A 20,874-nucleotide genomic window follows, 5' to 3' on the forward strand; every position below is an offset into this window, starting at 1 on the left:
AACCCTGCTCTGTTCTTGCTGGCTCTGCCACTAAACTGACTCTCAGAGCCTGGAAACATGGGAACTTTCTATTCAGGAAACTGGAGAGCATCTTCTTAGGCACAACCCCAAATGAACTACACTTCTGCAGCCAAACTTGGCCTTCAAAGGAAACGTCTCAATGCCACTTTTGGAAGCCTGCCCCTGACTGAGGATTTGTTTCCTACTGACTGTCCTTCAGCTAGAAAAGTCACAGAACTGAGTTGGATGGGATATAAGTTTCAGGGCAGAGCTTCGGTGGCTTGCTTATCGGTAGGAATTGTATCGGCTCCTGTGGCTGCAGCAGTCAAGGAAGCGGGATCACCGAGGCACCAGGGCCTGTGGCTCTGGGAGTGTGACCTTCTCCTCATCCATGGAGGTGACTGACACCACATGGGGGGTGGTGGTAGCATACTCCTGAGAGGGCTGAATCGCTTGAGGGGTGGCCTAGTCTAGGGGGCCAGCACAGCAGTGGCGGTGATTTCCTGGCCATCAATTTGTCCTCCATCCATGTGCTTCAGCGCCTTCTCAGGTTCATCTGGATTCTCAAACTCCAGGTATGCATAGCCTTTATCAGCGGTTCTCAACCTGTGGGTTGCGACCCCTTTGGGGGTCGAACAACCCTTTCACAGGGGTTGCCTAAGACCATCGGAAAACACATATATAATTACATATTGTTTTGTGATTAATCACTATGCTTTAATTATGTTCAATTTGTAACAATGAAATTGGGGGTCACCAACATGAGGAACTGTATTAACGGGTCATGGCATTAGGAAGGTTGAGAACCACTGCTTTAGATAGATGGGAGTGCATCCTTTCTACAGGTATGTCAATCATTTTAATTTTTTCATAGGTGGAAAATATCTCCATGATGTGATCCTTGGTCGCATTCCTGGTGAGCCTACCAATGTGTACTGTGGTGGGTTTAGGGCAGTGGTTGGCAAACTGCGGCCCCTTGAGTGTGGCTCTTCCACAAAATACCACATGCAGGTGCTCACCTACAGTGCGATTGAAACTTCATGGCCACACTCAAGGGGCCAAAGAGCCGCATGTGGCTCGTGAGCAGCAGTTTGCTGACCACTGGTTTAGGGGAAGGTTTCCGCCTTTTCCTTTCCTTTTCATTTCTTTTGGGTGGTTTGGATTTGGAGTGGGTATGCCACCTGTTGTTATGTCTGCACTGAAAAGGACTTGGAGAGCCAGAAGAGCTGCTGAAACTGGAGCTTCTGGATGTGCTGCAACTTCCTGAGCAGCTTGATGCTGATGAAGAGGTAGAGCCGCTGCTTGAGCCAGTGCTAGTACTGCAGCCAGAGTTGGAGGTAGAGCGGAACCAAGATCTGGTGCTGCTGCTACCAGTGGAAGCGCTGCTCTTCTGAGTTTATCCCTGCCACAATCCTTCTTGCTCAACTCCTTGGTGGCCCCTTTATCTTTAGAGCGATCCTTGGACTTCTCATCAGAGTAGTCTTTGCATTTGGAAGGAGAAGGAGCCTTAGTGGTGGACTTTTTATTTTATTTGACTCCTAGCAAGCTCTTCTTTTTCACTCCTGATAAATGCATTCTCCCCTTCTGAGGTGTTCAAAGCAGCAATGGCGGTTTCACTTATCTGAACTCTCCTAACTTGAGTCAGAGAAAGGATCCCTAATCAATTGCAATTTACGCCATAGCGCAGCATCTTCCTGCCACCTGGCTTATTCCTGCTCTCCTCAGCCCCTGAGGTCTGCGCCGCTCAGTAGTCAGGGTTAGGAAACAGGAACGTTACTACCACTTATTAACTATTTTGTACCAGAATTTTACATGCATTATTCTCATTTAATTATCACAATGCTATAAATATGGTACTATTATTATAGCTATTTTATATGAGGAAAAAGAGGTCCAGAATAGTTAAATAACTTTCCCAAAGTGAGACAGCTGTTGGCAATTGTCTTGTAATTTATATTGGGGCCTTTCTGACTCCAATACCTGCCCTTTCAGCCATTGGTAGAGCTACATAAAATCCATCCTATATAGAGAGTACTAATATGTAGTTATGATTTGTATCCCAATTTGACAGATAAGGGACTGAGGCTTAGAGGAGTTAAATAACTTGTCAAAGGTCACAGTGAGAAAGTGGCAAAGAAAGGGCATTAGAGGGTGCCAGTGGAGCAGGAATAGGAAAGACTGACTTTGCAAACTATGAAGTACAGCTCAGCTGGAATCTGATTCATGAGAAGTAATCTCCCATTTCTTTAGAGGTTCTCCCTGCCAAGGTCTTGTAAGTACAAGGAAGGGTTGGTTGTTATAGGTGGCCCACTGGCTAGGGCAGTGATGGTGAACCTATGACACGCGTGTCAGAGGTGACACGCAAACTCATTTTTTTGGTTGATTTTTCTTTGTTAAATGGCATTTAAATATATAAAATAAATATCAAAAATATAAATCTTTGCTTTACTATGGTTGCAAACATCAAAAAATTTCTATATGTGACACGGCACCAGAGTTAAGTTAGGGTTTTTCAAAATGCTGACACGTCGAGCTCAAAAGGTTCACCATCACTGGGCTACAGGGAAAATGATTCTCTCTAGGCCCAAACATTCTCCAACAGAGAATAAAACAATTATTAATTTTAAAAAATTCAAAGGTAGTTTTCTCCTCTTCATCATGTTGCTCAATTCAGAACAGAGTAAACAACAAATTATAAAGTAAACAGATCCAGTACTGTTACTGTTTGCAAGCAAAGCAAGATTTTGGCCCATGAAAATAATGCTTCTTTCTGTCACTGAAATTAAGGAAGCTATAAATTTAATTATAATAAATCTAAAACAGATACCAAATAATAGTCATTTTTACTAAAATTAGGCTATTAGGCTTTTAACATCTAATAAATCTCATAGGTCATGTTTATATGTACAAGATAAAGGAAAAAATGAGGCAATTGTCTGAGTAATTGAATTGAAATTATTAAGGCACTTCTTTCATTTTCCCTTTCTTTTTACATATATAGACAGTTGAGACATGCAGATGCAAAATGGGTAGTGGAAAGAGTGTAAGCTATTTGAATTCAAACTCTGGCTCTGCCAGTCATTAGTGAAACTTTTTTGAGGCATACGTACACTGATCTGTAAAAGGAGGCTATTAAAATCTAACACAGGGATTATTGTGAAAAGTAAACCTGATAATGTATGGAAAGTGGCCACCACATAAAATACTCAATAAATTGGAATAATTACTGTTAATACAGCAAATAGTATTAGCACTAAGTTCAGCAATTCCATTTATGAGTGCTTACAGACAGCTGCAACCTAAACCTTTGTCTTTCTAAAAAACCCCTAGCTCAGAATGTCTCAACCTCAGCACTATTGAGGGGAAATGAGGGGTGTTGTCATTTACACTGTAGAGAACTTAGAACCATCCCCAGTCTATCCCACCAGATGCCTGCAGCACTCCCTATGTCGTGACAATATACGTCTCTAGACAATGCCAAATGGACCAATGACCCTGTTTGTAGAGTCTTCCTGTGACCTATAGCTCCCCTGAACTGCTCTCTTTCTTTTTAGCGACCTTTTAAATAGACATTTGCTTGAAATAAAATGGCCTTCTATTCACTAATTGTATCACATGATTACATCTTATCTTCCAAATAAAATTGCAAGTTTCTTGATGACAGGAAATTGTTTCCTTAAACGATTCTGTTATACAACAGACAAGGTGAAGCCCAGTAAAGATATATTTGTTTGCTTATTTTTTCATCCATTTACTCAAGAAGAATTTGTTAAGTGCCTTTATATGTACCAGACACTTTATTAGAGCTGGGCATAGAGGAAAAGAAGACACAGTCCATGCCTTTGAGGAGCTCCAAGTCTAAGTGAAGGAAGATGAAAGATTAGTATAATGTGATATTTTTGTCATAAAGGCAGCAAAAAAGAAGGGTACTTAACTCAGACTAAGAAAGACAAAGAAAGCTTTCCTGAGGAGGCAACACTTGAGCTAAGTTTTGAAGGGTAAGGAGTAACTAGATTGAGGGCATTGATTGCAGATAACTAGTAGTTTGTTAAATGCTTTTGTAATCTGATTTTAATGAATATATTTCATAGACTTTTGACTCTTTCAGCAGAGAATGTTTTTTAAAGCTCTTTGACCCAGCAAGATAACTGGAAGAGTGTTTTTGCAAAACTGGAGTGACTGTGTATACACAAGCATGTACACACTAATGACACTGTGGAAAGGAGGCTGGGCTGTCAGCATTTTCTGACCATCGTCCCTCTCCATATAGAAATGCTCCTAAAATTAAGGGAAAAAGATATATTATTGTGGCTGCCAGTTTTGATGGACTCTGTGGGGTTTTGATAGACTTATCTGTCATGATTCGTCAGTTGGGAGCCCTTGGGGTATGATCATAGGATATGTCATCAGACTATTTTCTTCCTTTTGGGAGTGTAATCTTAAAATAAAACTTACTGCTTAATTCATTTTGTCAAGTTTTCAGCTTAATTAATTTTTCAAGTGAAAATATTTAGTTTTTGTCAAATTAGGAGTGTGAGAAAGAGAGTGATCTATAATACACAGTGAGTCCCAAACTTTACATCTTGTGACTTCAGGGAGTATGGAGTTCATACAAGCAGATTGAAACTTTTAAAGAATCAATTACAATTCTATTTAAAGAGAAACGATTCCATGAAAAAAGTAATGATGGCAAAAGACTCACTCAGCTTCTCTAGAATCTCCTCATCTGTCATCTTGGATTTTTTCCTTTGTCGATCTGTATTTCTATACAAAGTACTGGAATTGGCATTCTCAGCAGAAGGTGGTGTGACCTCTTTACTTGGTGCTGCTGGTGAAGCAATGGATTCAACCACAGAACGAGTATAGATCTTAAAGACAAGAAAAGAAGTTCTACAATTAAAACAGCAGGCCAAGGAAAGAGTATGAAGTCAAGACACTCTCATATCAGTGAGTTTTTTGTGTTGTTTTTTTAATCAAGATAAATTTTCAAGGAGTTTTAGGTTCACAGCAAAATTTAGGGGAAGGTACAGAGAATTCCCATATACCCCCACCCCCACACATGCATGACTTCACCCATTATCAACATCCCCTTACCTGATTGGTGCATTTGTTACAATTGATGAACCTACACTTACATATTAATCACCCAAAGTCCATAATTTATATACAGTTCACTCTGAGTGCAGTACACTCTATGGGTTTGGATAAATGCATAATGAGATTTATCTATCTTTATGGTATTATGCAAAGTATTTTCACTGTCCTAAAAATTCTCTGTGCTATTTACCCCTCCTCCTACCCTGAACCCCAAACTTCAGTGAGCTTTATAAAACAATTGATTTATATTAAAAAAACATTTTATGTTTATTAGAGCTGGGCATACAGGAAAAGAAGACACAATCCCTGCCTTTGAGGAGCTCCCAGTCTAAGTGAAGGAAGATGACAGATTAGTATAATCTGATATTTTTGTCATAAAGGCAGCAAAGAAGAAGGGTACTTAACTCAGACTAAGAAAGACAAAGAAAGCTTTCCTGAGGAAGCAACACTTGAGCATAGGTATATGGTATATATTTATGTTGTTTACTCTGTTCTGAATTGAGCAACATGAATATAGCAACCAAGTGTTGCCTCCTATATAGGCCTGGTACATGGTATATACCTATGTACAAATATATTGTCCTTGAAAGCTCTGAGGAGCTAGTCCTTTGTGACCCCCATATAAGCTGTCCTAATTCTAGTACTAGTGCCTCTGCTCATGCAAGTCTTCCTATTTGATTCACATGAATTTTCTTCTCTATCTTAATCTCTGGAGCAGTTTTATAACTTAGCACTTATTTGTATATTGTTTGGTATTATTCCCTAATTGTCAAGTGCTAATCTTGTATCCCAAGTTTTGGAATATAGTAAGATGTTCAATAGGTACTAGTTGATTAACTAGACTCTGGTTATATGAGTGTTCCAAATGACATCTTTTGAATCATTTGGAAATAGTCACTTGTTACTTACTGATTTTGTATGCTCAGGTCTTGGTGCAATAACTGGTGGGGGTTCATTGTCATCTTCTTCTTCTTCCTCTTCTTCATCTTCTTCTTCAGACACAGGAGGAGCCAAAGGAGGCTCTGATGCTGTTTTTGTACTCTTATGACAAAAACAAAGTTAAAAGACCAGGTATTAACTCCTCATTACTTCCCTTCGGAAATGAGACAAGGGAAATGAAATATTTAACCATATAGGGTTATGAGGGAGCTGCATCTTTTACAGAGGAACAGTACCATCTAAAATTTGGTGTCCAGGACTTGCCCACATCTAGAGATACATTCAGATCATGGTTTAAACAACATAAAAAAATTTAAAGTTATGCTTATTTTCCACTTAGCCAAAAAAAGTGAGCTATTAATTTATTATTTTAAAGTTCCATTTTTTGTAAAATCAATGAGTATATTTTAAAAATCAAATTAATTACTATTAAAGCTTTGATTGTTTTCTGGGCAGATTGTCAATTTATTGATTGACAGGTTGTTAACCAGAAAAGTGTTATTTTGTGCTTACAGATCAGAGCATGTGTATGGATATATTAAGACAGCTCTGCAAATACTCACTAAGTACAAGAAAGCCCATGAATGTTTCTTCCCTGTTCAGCCTCCTGAAATGAAGCACTCAGAAAGTAACAGACATGAAGATCTAAGGAATACCCATCTTCATAAATAATTATTCAGTTTTAACCAACAGGTAAATGGTGACGTATAATGCTAAAAATGCAATAATACCAGCACCAAAAACAACAACAACAACTATAAAATCTAGGGTCAGTTCTTGATCATTCATGTCAATATAGGGGTAAAATGGTACCAAGCTGGATTTTGAAAGAACTATGGTCATGATTCTAAAACTGTGGTCCTCAGAGCAGCATCATTAACATTATCAAGGAACTTATTAGAAATTCAAATTCTTGGACTCAGTGCAGATCCATAAAAACTCTGGAAGTGGGGCCTTGCAATCTTTGTTACAATAAGCTTTCCAGATGATCTTGATACAGGTACAAATATAAAAGCTAATGAACTATGATATAGATATGTGTTGTCCAATATGGCAGCCACTAACCTTACATGGTTATTGAACACTTACAACTGATTAGTCTGAATTGATAAAAGTTGTAACTGTAAAGTGCATACCAGATATTGAATATGCAATATGAAAAAAAAATTTTCTTAGGCTTTTTACAGAGTATATACATTGACATGACTATATTTTGAATATATTGGGTTAAGTAAAATATTTTATTAAAAATAATTTCATCTACCCTAGCTGGGTGGCTCAGTTGGTTGGGGCATTGTCCTTTACACCAAAGGTTGTGAGTTCAATTCCTGATCATGGTATATACCTAAGTTGTGGGTTCGATCCCTGGGAGGCAACCAATCAATGTTCTTCCCTCTCTCTCCCTTTCTCTCACTCTAAAAATCAATAAAACATATCCTCGGGTGAGGATTAAAAATAATAAAAAACAATTTCACCTATTTTGTCTTACTTTTTAAAATATGTCTACTAGGAAATTTAAAGTTACATATATGGCTTTTATTAAATTTCTGTTGGAAAGCATTATTATAGATTGGTTTTGTTTTTGTTTTTGTTTTGTTTGTGTATGTGTATATATTTATTTATTTGTTCTCTGCTTATTCCTTCAATTATACTAGTTTTGGCTAATCTTAAAAAGAATTTTCATTTCTTGAGGACAAATCTCTAAAGTCAGATAAAGGCAGGCTACTAGTAGATTTACATAAAAAAACCTTAGTCTATGATTTATAAGTTCACTATGGATTTTCTACAATCATGTAGAAACCTATGATGGAATAATAGTAAAGTATAATCATATATTTGATTGGAGCCAGAAAGATTTATCTCTAGTGAGAAGGAAGACACCTTAAAGTTTATAAATAAGTACTTGAAAAAATATTTGATTGCCAGATATACATACTGAATGGTTTATAGATTGAAGTGTAGATGCTTACTTAATATTGGTTTTCTTATTTATACACCTATATTTATTCTTTTTTTGTCTAGCAAGTCAGAAAATTATTTATTTACTAGAGGCCTGGTGCACGAATTAGTGCACCAGTGGGGCCCCTCAGGCTGGCCTGCGGTATTGGGCTAAAACCAGCTCTCTGACATCTCCCTTAGGAGTCCTAGATTGCAAGAAGTGCAGGCCAGGCCAAGGGACCCCACTGGTGCATGACTGCGCATAATTGGGCTGAGGGAGGTTGGCCAGCTGGGGAGGGACCACGGGAGGGCTCCAGGGTATGTCCAGCCCATCTTGCACAGTCCCTGTTGGCCAGACCCCAGCAGCAAGCTAACTTACCGGTTGGAGCATCTATCCCCTGGTGGTCAGTGCACATCTTAGCGACTAATCCACCAGTCTACTGTCTGGCCCCTGGTAGTCAGTGCACGTCATAGCGAGTGATTGAGCAGCCTTAGTATATCATTAGCATATTATGCTTTGATTGGTTGAACGGCCAACTGGATGACTGGACAATTAGCATATTAAGCTTTTATTATATAGGATAGCCAAGATTTGGAAGCAGCCCATGTCCATCAGTAGATGTGTGGATAAAAAAAAAGCTGTGGTACATTTACACAATGGAATACTACTCGGCTGTAAAAAAGAAGGAAATTTTAACCTTTTGTGACAGCATGGATGGACCTGGAAAACATTGTGCTTAGTGAAAGAAGCCAGAGAAAGACAAGTACCATATGATTTCACTCATATATGGAATCAAATGAACGAAAGGAACTAATAAGCAAAATAGTGACAGACTCATAGATAGAGAGCAGACTGACAGCTGTCAGGGTTGGTGGGTTGGTGGGCTGGATGGAGTGGGGATTGAGCAAAAAAGGAAAAAAAAGAGAAAAACTCATGGACAGGGGCAATATTGTTGTGATTGAGTGATAAATGGTTATGGACAGGGATTTGACTTGGGATGGTGAACACACAATACAGCATACTGATGATGTATTATGGTATTGTACAACTGAAACCTGTATAAATTTGTTAACCAGTGTCACCTCAATAAATTCAATAAAAAATTAGCCTGTTTACCAGGACTCTCTTCAAGCCCCTCATGTCACTGTATTTGCCAATCCAAAGCTATCTATCTATCTATCTATCTATCTATCTATCTATCTATCTATCATCTATCTAAAACCCTAATATGCAAATAGACCAAACAGAGGAACAACCAAACAACTGAACAACCAGTAGCTATGATGTATGCTGACCATCAGGGGGCGTGTGCTGAACATGGTGAGCTTCGGCCATGGAGGGATGGTGGAGCAGGTGAGTGGGGGTGCCAGACCAAGGCGGGGTGCCTGTCACTGTCATCATGGTGAGCCTCTAGTGGTTACTGAAAATTCTTTGCTCCTGCATGCTGCAGTCCCGCCCAGGACTCACACCTGCTGCCAGCGCTGGCCCCACTTGCACCTGCTGCCGGCCCCAGAACCACTGCTCACACCCACTGCAGGTGCCCGGTGCCAGCCCGGATTGCTCAGCACTGTCAGTGTGTGCGAGCGGTGGCTCCCACCCCAATCGCCCCTGAGGACTTCTCCACCCCTGTCCCTGCTCCTGAGGGGCGATTGGGGCCGGAAGCTGTCTCTTGCACCTGCTGCCGGCACCAGCCCTGCTTGCACTCACAGCCGGCGCTGGAGCTGCTGCTTACACTTGCTGCTGGCATCTGGCACCAGCCCTGATTGCTTGGTGCAAGTGGTGGCTGCCCACCCTGATAGCCCCTGAGGACTTCTCCACCTCCCCTTGATCCTGAGGGGTGATCGGGGAAGCAGCCACCACTTGCATCCACTGACAGCTCCAGCCCTGCTTGCATCTGCTGTTGGCACCGGCCCCACTCTCTCTGTGCTGTCAGTGAGTGTGAGCGGGGCTGGCACCGTCAGCATGTGGGAGCAGTGGTGGCAGGAGCAGGGCTGCTGGCAGAGAGGGGACCAGGAGCTGTGGCAGGAAGGGCCGGGTAGGGGCATGGAGGATGTGCCGAGACCCATCCCTGTGCTCACAGCCAGCCTCGCGGCCCACAGTTCCTTTCAAGGTGCACAAATTCGTGCACTGGGCCCCTAGTTTTATTATAACACTGTACAATTCTAACTTGTTCTTTACCTTGCAAGACCTGCTTCAAAATCACACAGTCATGCACTAAAACCCTATAATTATTCTCCCTTGACATCCCCTTTTAAAGACACAGCTAATACTATTGAGGTAGGGCTCTTTCTTACTGCTGTAAGTTTAATAAACTTAGCTTTGCTTGATTAACAGGTTTATCTGGTGGCATTTTTGGGAGGCAAAGATATAATGCTGCTATACTTTTCCTTCCAGGCTGAGAATTATTGTCTAATATGTCTAAACTTACAAAAATAAAGATATATGGATAGCAAATATTTTTGTCTTTTTGAAAATTAAGTATTTTTGACACTCATTATGCCATACATTGGGTCAGGGGAGGTAATTCTTAATCTGGATTGGGTCCTGTAGTCTTTTAGAATTCCAAAGGGTTTGTCCTATTCTTCCCCTCCCCCCCACCCCTCTGCCCCACCAAAGACAAGTATATACATGCTCTTACATATAATTTCTTTTTTTATTGTTTAGAGAATTATAAATAGTGGTACATATGTCTCTTTTTCCCCCATTGACCTCCCCCCGGCCTCCCCCATCCCCCAGCACATGCCCAGGCACTAGCAGGGTGAGGGCATATGTCTTACATATAATTTCAAGGGTTCATAGATCTTCTGAATACTATCCTTGAACTCCAAGTTGTAAGCCCTGTTCTAGAGAGTAAGTACACCATCTAGAGAAACTACCTCAGAAAACTCTTCTTTCTTTGAGTTAATTTTTTAAAAGAATTACATATGTTCATTTTTCAATTTTAATTTTTAAAGGTTAAAGGAATTAAATTTAAGGACTTTGGAGACTTTAGATAATGCAATGTGTCGTCTGGGCCACTTTCAGTGCTTGTTTAAAATGCAGATATCAAGGTTCCATTTCAGAACTACTCTGAAAAGTAGAGTCTTGAAATCTGCATTTTATCAGACTCCCCAGGTAATTCTGATGCACAATAAAGTAAATGAACCACTAATCTAGATGGACAAAGTAAATCAGTACTGCAAATCAAAAGCACAATCTGTCAAGTGTACATCCAGGTTCTCTAGGCACAAATCATGGCATATTTATGTTTTGGCTATTACCTTCCACTTGGAATACTGGCCCAGGATTTTAAATGCATTATGTCACTCTCAATCTACACTAATAAAAGATAAACATGCAAATTTGTGTCACTCCGCTATGCCCACCAGCCAATCAGAGCAACTATGCAAATTAACCCAACAAAGATGGCAGTTAATTTGCATGTGCAGGTGTGGAGAAAGACTGAAGGCTCCAGCCAGAGTGAAGACTGAAGACTGAAGATTGAAGACTGACGACTGAAGAGGCTTGGCTTCTCTGCTGCAGCCGCAGTGGAGAAGCCAAGCCTCGCTGTGGCTGGACCAAAGGCCTGGGTCCCGGATGCTGGAGGAAAACCGGTGCCAGCAGCCAGGGGAAGGAAGGCCTATTGTGCAAATCTAGTGGTATAATAAAAATATTAAATTTTAAAAGCATCCTCAAATTGAAGAGCAGGTCCATGAACAGTTTTTAGCATTTAATACAATAATATCAAAGAAGCTACCAGAGTGAGAAATAAAGCAGATGTTATATGATTATGAGAAGTATCACTGAATTCAATAGTAATTATATAGCCAATATTTAAAAACACTTAATGACTACAACAGTGCTTCTATTTTAATTCCCACCAAGGCTACTAGAGGATGCCAAAACTTGTGATCACTTCAGGCTATGTCTATAAAGGGTTGTCAATCCCATTAAATCAGATACTGTAGGATAGCTAGGTCTACTGGGAGTGTTTCTAATGAAAAAAATGATATCAATAATAATAATAAAATAAGCAGTTCAAAGTGCAGTCTCCCCTTAGAATAGTGGTTCTCAACCTGTGGGTCGCAACCCCTTTGGGGGTCGAACGACCCTTTCACAGGGGTTGCCTAAGACCATCCTGCATATCAGATATTTACATTATGATTCATAACAGTAGCAACATTACAGTTATGAAGTAGCAACAAAAATAGTTTTATGGTTAGGTCACAACATGAGGAACTGTATTTAAAGGGCCAGAAGGTTGAGAGCCACTGCCTTAGAATAATAATGAGAACACAAGGTGCAATTATCCATTCCTAAGTAATTGAGTCCCACAGAAATGATCTAACCTGAACTTAAGGGTCTAATTCAGTTCATTCAGTCAATAAAAATACAGCCTTAGTCAAACAGTTTAATCAAATATGTCCACCTGAAGTCCTGCCAGCCCTTCAAACTCAAACTGTCCAAGAGGAAACTCAGCATTTTCTCATAGAAATTTGCAACTCCTGAAAGATGACACCCTATTTCTGGCCAACCACATATCATTTTAAGACTGCAATCATCTTTGACCTCAACTTCTTCTCCAACATCCAATCATTAACCTAACCATCTTGGAAATTTGAATTTAATCCTCATTCCTACTGCCACTATCTCACTCAGGACCTCATTACTCCTGGCCTGGGGGATTGCAATACTCCCTCAACTGGTCTCCTTTCATCCAGTCTCACCTTCTGTCCTTAATTCATTCTGAACATTTGCTGTCAGACTACTCTTCTCAAAGCATAAGCTTTAATCATTTAACACTCTTGTTCTAAAAAACTTCAACCTTGCCCTGACAGGTTTGGTTCAGTGGATAGAGCATCGGCCTGTGGACTGACGGGTTCTAGGTTTGATTCCAGTCAAGGGCATGTGCCTTGGTTGTCGGCACATCCCCAGTGCGGGGTGTGCAGGAGGCAGCTGATCTATGTTTCTCTCTCATCGATGTTTCTAACTCTCTATCCCTCTCCCTTCTTCTCTGTAGAAAATCAGTGAAATATATTTTAAAAAACCCCAAAAACCAAAAAACAAAACTTTATAAAAAATAAATAAATAAATAAAATATGAAAAACTTCAACCTTTCCACTAAACACTGAAAAAAGCCATATCTCTAATACCACTTAAGGGTGTCTATGATTTGGCTCCAAGTTAACTTTCAAGGCTTATTTCCTACTAGAGGCCTGGAGCACAAATTTGTGCACGGGTGGGGTTCTTCAGCCTGGCTGGTGATCAGGGCCAATTGGAACAGTCTCACCCAGTTCCCATCAGGGCTGCAGGAGGTTGGCTGGCCCGGGGGGGTGGGGGTCAAGGGAGGTGGCCAGCAGGAGAGGGAGGAGCCGTGGGAGGTTGGCCGTTTGGCCTCCTGGTTGGGGCCAGCCGGCCAAAGGGAGGGACTGCGGGAGGTTGGCTGGCCACAGGAGGTTGGCTGTGGGAGTGCACTGACCACCAAATGGAAGCTCCTGCATTAAGCATCTGCTCTTTGCTGCTCAGTACACGTCATAGTGACTAGTCTACTGGTTATTCCAGTCATTTGGTCATTCGGTCACTTAGGCTTTTATACATATAGATGATTCCCTTTCTTGCATCTCAGTCTTCATTCATACCTACATCCCTTTCTCTCCTTGCTCTCCTCACTACCATGTCCTTTTCCATGCTTTTCCTAATGCTTAGAATGCCCTTCCCCATCTTCACAGATCCAAATCCCATGTGATTTCCAAGATCTAGCTTAAATGCCACCTTTTATATAAACCATTTTCTAACTCAACCTTCAATAAATATGTAGCAGCCACTGAGCTTAAGACCTTGGGACAAGGGCATGCTTCCTTTAACTTCCCCAGCTAAAAGTAATCTATTTTCTCTGAATTCTCATAGCAAATGAACATAATTTACAGTATGTAACATAATCCATATTGTGTTGAGCTTGTTTATGTTTATACTTTTTTCCCTTACTAAACTAAGCTCCAGATTTTCTAGTGATTTTAATGAAGCATTTGATAAAAATATGTTTAATAAATGAATATCCAGTGGTTTTTATCTCCAAACAGTGATATTATCATAGTTTTCTGATTTGGTAGAATATTTTGGTCATTATATAGATTTAGTTTTAATTCTACAAGCAAAACCAATAGAGGCAAGCTCAAAAAGGCCAATCTCTTAGGGAGTATAAACTGTTTACAAAATAAAACTCCTGCACAGACCATCCTAGCAGATTGATGTGTTAAATAGTTGACTTACCAAAAAAATAACAATATTTATTTGCCAGGATACCTAGTCAGTATTACACAATAACGATATTAATTAAATCAGGGGCATAAGTTATGTGTTGATCATGGAAGGCTGGCATTTTTATCTTTCCCATGTTGCTATTACCTTCCTTCACATGCTGTTTTCAGTGTGACCCAATAAGTTGTCATGGCATAGAAAAAGGAGAAGGAGAAATGACCAGTGAGAATACGAGGGCTCTATTCTGTTGTGTTTTGGAGAATCTGAGTAAGGCACAAGTACCATCGCCTCACACAAGCTTTGTCTATGAAGAGAATAAGTTTTTCCTCTTGTTATCATCTAAAAAATAGTAGTAATAGTAGCTTATAATTAATAATCACATAGGGTGTGCTAGGTAATATACTAAGTATATTATATGCATTAACATATTAAATATTCACAAGTTTTAGGAGGTAGGGTATACCCAGTTAAAGCTGAAGAAAGAGAGGCTCAGAGGAGCTAAGCCATTTTCCCAAAGTTGCTCAGCTTTTAAGAGGAGGAATAAGACTAAATATCTATGTCCAAGGCCTTAATTCTTTTTTTTGAATTTTATTGTTAATTGTGGTAAAGCATATATAACATAAAATTTAACATCATAACCATTTTTAAGTATATAGTTCAGTAGTTTCAAATGTATTCACATTGTTGTGCAACCATCACCACCATCCATGTCCAGAAATCTTTTTATCTTGTAACATTAAAACTCTGTACCCATCTAATCTAATAAAAGGGTAATATGCAAATTAAATGTCACTCCGTCACAAAGGTGGTGGCTCCCATAGCGTCCTGCACCTTGGCAGTGGAAGGACAGAGGGCATCTGGGCAGGCAGCATGCCCCCAGGCCAGCGGAAACAATGCAGAGGTGGGGGTGTGCTCCAGGCAGCCGCCGTGGGGCTCAGAGCATGCCCCCACCCCAGCGGACACAACGCAGGAGGGCCTCTGCATGTGAGCTACAGAGGAAACACTTTTTCTGACCACTCATTGGCTAAGCTCCCTGTGTGCCGCCACTCGCAGTGTTCTTGATAACTTGGGTAATAAGAATCCAAGAAGGTGATCTAGGGTTTTCCACCACACTCCTGGAGGAAAAAACTAAGGTCTGCTGCTGGAGGGGCTAAGAAAAGTCATATCCTCCCTAGCTGGTTTGGCTCAGTGAATAGAGCCTTGGCCTGCTGACCACAGGGTCCGGGTTCAATTCTGATCAAGGGCATGTACCTAGATTGCAGGCTCCTCCCTGACCGGAGCCCAGGTCAGGGCTCATGTAGGAGGCAACCAATCAAAGTGTCCCTCTCACATTTATGTTTCTCTCTGTCTTTCCCTCTCTCTTCTAAGCTCTCTAAAATTCAATGGAAACATATTCTCAGGTGAGGATAAAAACAAAAGAAAAAAAGAAATGTCATATCCTATGAAAGAGACATCTTGAAAATGCCTAAAGAAATTTGTCATTTTTTTGTGGTGAAGGGACTGGAGTCCATGTTGATGAAAACACCTTGGTGGCTGCGGCAGCCGGCAGTAGTAGCAGCAGTGGGGTGATGGGGCTGACACCTTTCTCTGATTAGCCTAGTCATCACCCACAAAGGGAGGCCAGACTGTGGCTTAAGCCTGCTCTCCACGGGGAGCAGTCCTAAGCTGTCAGTAGGACATCCCCTGAGGGCTCCCAGTCTGTGAGAGGAGGCAGGCCGGGCTAAGGGACCTCAACCCAGTGCACAAATTTCATGCACTGGGCCTCTAGTTAACAAAAACTCCCCATTTCTACTTCTCCCAGCAACCATTTTCTGTCTCTATGATTTTGATTACTTTAGGTATTTCATGTAAGTAAAATCATACAGTATATATCTAAATTATACTTTTAAAAACCATTTTAAAAGATTCTATATATAAAAAAATAGATATGCACAAGTGTGTTCTATTGGACTACCAGAAACACTGATTACAGAAAACTGTTTTAAGTGTTTCACTTACCGAAGAATGGGCTGCTATGTATCCATGTGCACTTTTATCTGAAAAGTGAAGATAAAGCTGTCACCTCTGTTTCATAAAGACTGCCTTATTTAAAGGCGATACTTAAAAAAACAAAAACAAACATACAAAACTTCATGTGTTTGACCAGAAGGGAATTCTCCAATTCATTATTAAATAGATATTATGAAAATGACATTTTTTGTTATAATTTACACCCTTACATCCCCAACATATTATCACCACATTATGTTATAGACCTTTAATGAAGGCCTCCAGTGAGCCTCTCATCTATATGGAGAAATATTAAGATTACCTACTCCTGGGTTGCAATGATTCCATACAGTAGTCCCCCCAAAGTGGGGGATAGATATATTTAGGCCTGAAACCTGAGATAATACCAAACCTTGTGCACGTGTGTGTGTGTGTGCACGCGCGCGCGCACACACACACACACACACACACACACAGCAGGTCCTGGAATAACATTATTTCATTCGACATAGCTTTCTTATAATGTTGATGAGATGCTGTAGAAACTTAACTCTTGTTTTTATCAGTTAGTCTGTGATAAAACTGGTTTCATTATATGTTATTTGGACACAGTTCCAAGAACTATGGAAGACATTAAGTGAGGATTTATGGAACCCAGTTTTTCTGTTCATGTCATCTACCCACAAATTTAATGCCTTTTCCATTTCAACTAAGTACCTATCACATACTGTGGCTGTAATTTTTGCATTTTGAGTTGTGACAGAAAAACTAGCATGGATTTCTTCTTCACAATTATGAATAGAAGATTCATTCCTCCCATAGATCTTAGCAATTTCAGCATATGTTTGTTTTCTTTCCCTATTAAGTTGACAACTTTTCAGTTAAATAAATCACTTTATGGATTTTCTTTGAAATATCTGAATTGCAAGCATTACTACTCTTGTGCTTTGAGGAGATTATTAAGTAAAATAGCGGTTACTTGAACACAAGCACTACAATGCCTCAACAGCTGATCTGGTAACATAGATGGCTACTAAGTGACTAACAGGTGGGGAGCGTGTGCAGCATGGACACACTAAACAAAGAATGTTTCATGTTCCAGGTGGGATGAAAAAGGACCACTCAAGATTTCATTTCATTACTCAGAACAGCACAAAATTTAAAATTTATTTTTTAATTTTTCCATTTAATATTTTTGTACCATGGTTAACCCTGGATAACTAAAACTATAAAAAGCAAAAGCACAGATAAGGGAGGACTACTGTACATATACACTGAGTGGCCAGATTATTATGACTACCTGACATTTGTAGGCAAATTAGCTATAATTTTGCTCTGAAGTTGCTACCCATGTCTTCAGAAAAAAATCACTTCTACTCTTGTGGTAAACAACCTTCTTCCCTATTTATAATGGTCTGGCCCTCTAGCAACTTCAGCGCAAAATTATAGCTAATTTGCCTACAAAGGTCAGGTGGTCATAATAATCTAGCCACTCAGTGTATATCCAGAATTTTTACATCACTTCCTCTTTCCCTTTACCCTTTCCCTCCCTCCCTTCTACCCTCCCCTCCCCTCCCCTACTCCTCCTTTCCCTCCCTAACCTATTAGTCAGTTGTGACATTAGAGCATCCAGAAAACATATGGTGGCACTTTACTCAACTCAGAATAGTGAAATAAATCAGATACTATTGAGTTTTAACATAACTTTTAGGATTGATTCTTTGTAAGTTGAGAGAATTCAACACAAAAAAAAAGGGTTAAAAAACACTGGCAACATGGAATAAAGACAAATTTTTAGAATCTGAAAAGTATTAATGGGTACACTGAAATGATTTCTTGAAAGCATTTTTGGTTCTCATAGCCTATGGTTCTACAGTGTACTTGGAGCATAGCTCTAGATTTCTTCACATTAAACATTTTTTGATGTGTCACCAGGATCTCTTAAATATTTTATTCCATGTGATAAGCTAAATATCATAAAAAGTTCTCCTTGATGGCTTTTTTCTTCTTTTAGGTTTTTTGCCATTGGAGAACAGAAGTTAATCTTCTCATTATAAAGAATCCTATTGAGCATAAAAATTGCCATATGCCTTTAAGTTTGGTCTTTGATATTTAATATGGCCAAATAAGAAACCAAGTGTATTCTTGTACCATTGTTGAAGAGATCAAGCTTGCCCTGGAACTGAAGAGCATTATGCTAAGCGAAATAAGTGAGTCAGAGAAAGATACATATCACATGATCTCACTCATTTGTGGAATATAATGAACAACATAAACTGATGAACAAAAACAGATCCAGAGACAGAGAAGCATCGATCAGACCGTCAAACCTCAGAGGGAAGGTAGGGGAGGGTGAGGGTAAGGGGGAGAGATCAACCAAAGGATATGTATGCATGCATATAGGCCTAACCAATGGACACAGACACCAGGGGGGTGAGGGCATGAGTGGGGTGAGGCGGGCAATGGGGGAATAAGGACACATATGTATTACTTTAATCAATAAAGAAAAAAAACAATGCCAAAAGATATGGGTTCATTATAGGTGGGATACTAATGATAGTATTCTCTGTTTTCTTTGGATGTTAAATAAGAAATTGCTCTTGAGAGGCAACCCAGATAATATTTCTCAAAATGCAAAAGTATCATTTGGTATATGTATTGTAGTTGCTTATAGTGCAAATTTGTATATCAAAACTTAAAACAAAGGCCAGGTCAATAAGTTAGCAAATTAAGTTGAAATTTGGCAGACTCATGGCCTTTCAATCTCTTAGAAATAGCAAACCATGATTTCTTCTTTAAAGTCTGATTTTGAAGTCTGATAAAAATAACCTGGCAGCCACAACATTTATACTGCATTCTCATGGTTCAATTAGATGATTCTAAAGAATAAAACACATTTCAAGAAACCATGGTTTGATCCGTACATTTCTCACTTCATGAACACATCACAAGGCCTGATCATGAGTAACTGAGTTTCCTGCCAGTGAAGAAACCGAACAATAATTGTGATTCCTGATTCAAACTGACAATTACTGCTTCACTGAACAATTTCCTTATTTCAATTCTAAAATTATCCAAGCACTGTAAATCTCTTAACATCAACTTCAACTTCCAACTCATCATTTGGTTTACTTCTTTTGAAGTCATTCAGAGAAGGAAATAGAACTGACTTCAAATACCATACAGGTATTCTCTTCTAATCGTGAAGCTCTGAGATTGGAATTTTTTTACTTTATGATATCCTAGATTTACTCTTACCTCCTGATGTAAAGCTCATGTATTTCTGGTTGTTGACTGTTTCTTTGGAATCATAGAATTTGAGAACATCTAGAACTGCTTGTGGGTTCTTCTTCTGTTCCAGTTTTGTTATGTTGGAGGTTTGGAGTAATCGTGCCCATTGCTCAGGAATTCCCTGTGGACAACCAAAGGCAAAGAATGGCATATCAGAACATTCAGCAGCTACATTTTTCTGGTCCAGTAAAGTTCTTCACCAAGAAGCCCATGCTACCTGTAGAATTTCACTTGGAAAACTGAAGTTACACTCTAGATTTAAAGTTAGTAACTTAATAATGCAATCATTCTCTTCTCTAAATAAAACACATAGGTAAAATTAGGATCCAACTTAAAAAGGGTGGGTGGGAGTATGACTGTGATAGAAAAAAAAAGTGCATGAAAATCACCTCCATATTAACTCTGCTCATCCATGAAATGATGTTCACAGCTTAGCTTATTTTTTCTGGTGACTCAGGGCAGACATAGCAAGACTTCTCTAAATTTGTGCACTGCATAGTATTATGCAGATCAATAGATTTTATTTTATTGTGAATAATATAAGCTGTTTCTCAGCATGTTGTAATTAGGATATCTTTTAGGATAAAAGGAAAGCCTCACCCTTAGTCAATTCATACTTTTTATATCATAAAATATAATTTGGGAGGTCTAGAGCTTTAATAGAAAGGGTGATTGAGAAGAAACAACAACAGAATTGTGGGGGAGCAATAACCATTGAGATAATAAAGAGTAACATTAATGCTGCTTTGGATATTTTCCCTGCAGCTTTGTCGGCTCCTCCCTTCATCCCCTCCTTCACACTCCATTCACTGGCCACATAGAAGAACCTGGGGACTGTGACAACCATGCCAAAGCCTTGTGAAAATTTGAAATAATCAGAAGCATTTAGAGCAAAGAGGAAGGAGTATTTGGAAATCTAAACATGGAGAATTGCAAAAATTACATAGAGGTTAGTTTTGCATTAGGCAATCAGTATTCTTTCCTAGTTGTTCAGCCTACAGATGTCCCCATTTCATGATTATTCAACTTCCAAGAGCAATTTGGAGTGAAAAACAGATACACTACTCCTGAAGTGCATTTAGATACAATTTAGGTGGTTTTGTCCTATGAAGTCTCGGCAAAACAATGTGTGACGTGGGCCTCCAGAGTTTGGGAATGACAACAAAAAAGTGAGATAAGCCAAGCAACAACTCTACTGCACACACATGAACCTGCTGCTGCAGTGCTATGACATCTCAAAGAAGCACTTTGATGCAAGCTTCTTTTGGGCCTGTGACGCACCTCTGGGAGCTTCCCTGGGCACATCTGTGAGCCATAGAGATCTGGCTGTAATGGACGTAAATAAAGAAAGAAAAGAAAGTTAAAACAGAATGTGGGACAAC

At 39.6% G+C, this 20,874-nt stretch overlaps 1 protein-coding gene and 1 pseudogene across 1 annotated transcript in view; both read right to left on the reverse strand.

Moving 5' to 3' along the window:
• Positions 1–20,874, reverse strand: part of PAK3 (p21 (RAC1) activated kinase 3) — a 125,374-nt gene that overhangs the window by 79,674 nt on the left and 24,826 nt on the right. Inside the window, exons 3-7 of the mRNA XM_036305986.1 lie at positions 20,774–20,818; positions 19,460–19,613; positions 16,211–16,248; positions 6,007–6,138; positions 4,703–4,868 (exon numbers count right to left, since the gene is read on the reverse strand). Coding sequence (XP_036161879.1) covers positions 4,703–4,868; positions 6,007–6,138; positions 16,211–16,248; positions 19,460–19,613; positions 20,774–20,818 — 535 coding nt within the window. The remainder of the gene's footprint in view (positions 1–4,702; positions 4,869–6,006; positions 6,139–16,210; positions 16,249–19,459; positions 19,614–20,773; positions 20,819–20,874) is intronic.
• Positions 221–1,690, reverse strand: LOC118654237 (annotated as a pseudogene).

Source organism: Myotis myotis, unplaced genomic scaffold (genome assembly GCF_014108235.1).
Source record: "Myotis myotis isolate mMyoMyo1 unplaced genomic scaffold, mMyoMyo1.p scaffold_m19_p_4, whole genome shotgun sequence".
Lineage (NCBI taxonomy): Eukaryota > Metazoa > Chordata > Mammalia > Chiroptera > Vespertilionidae > Myotis > Myotis myotis.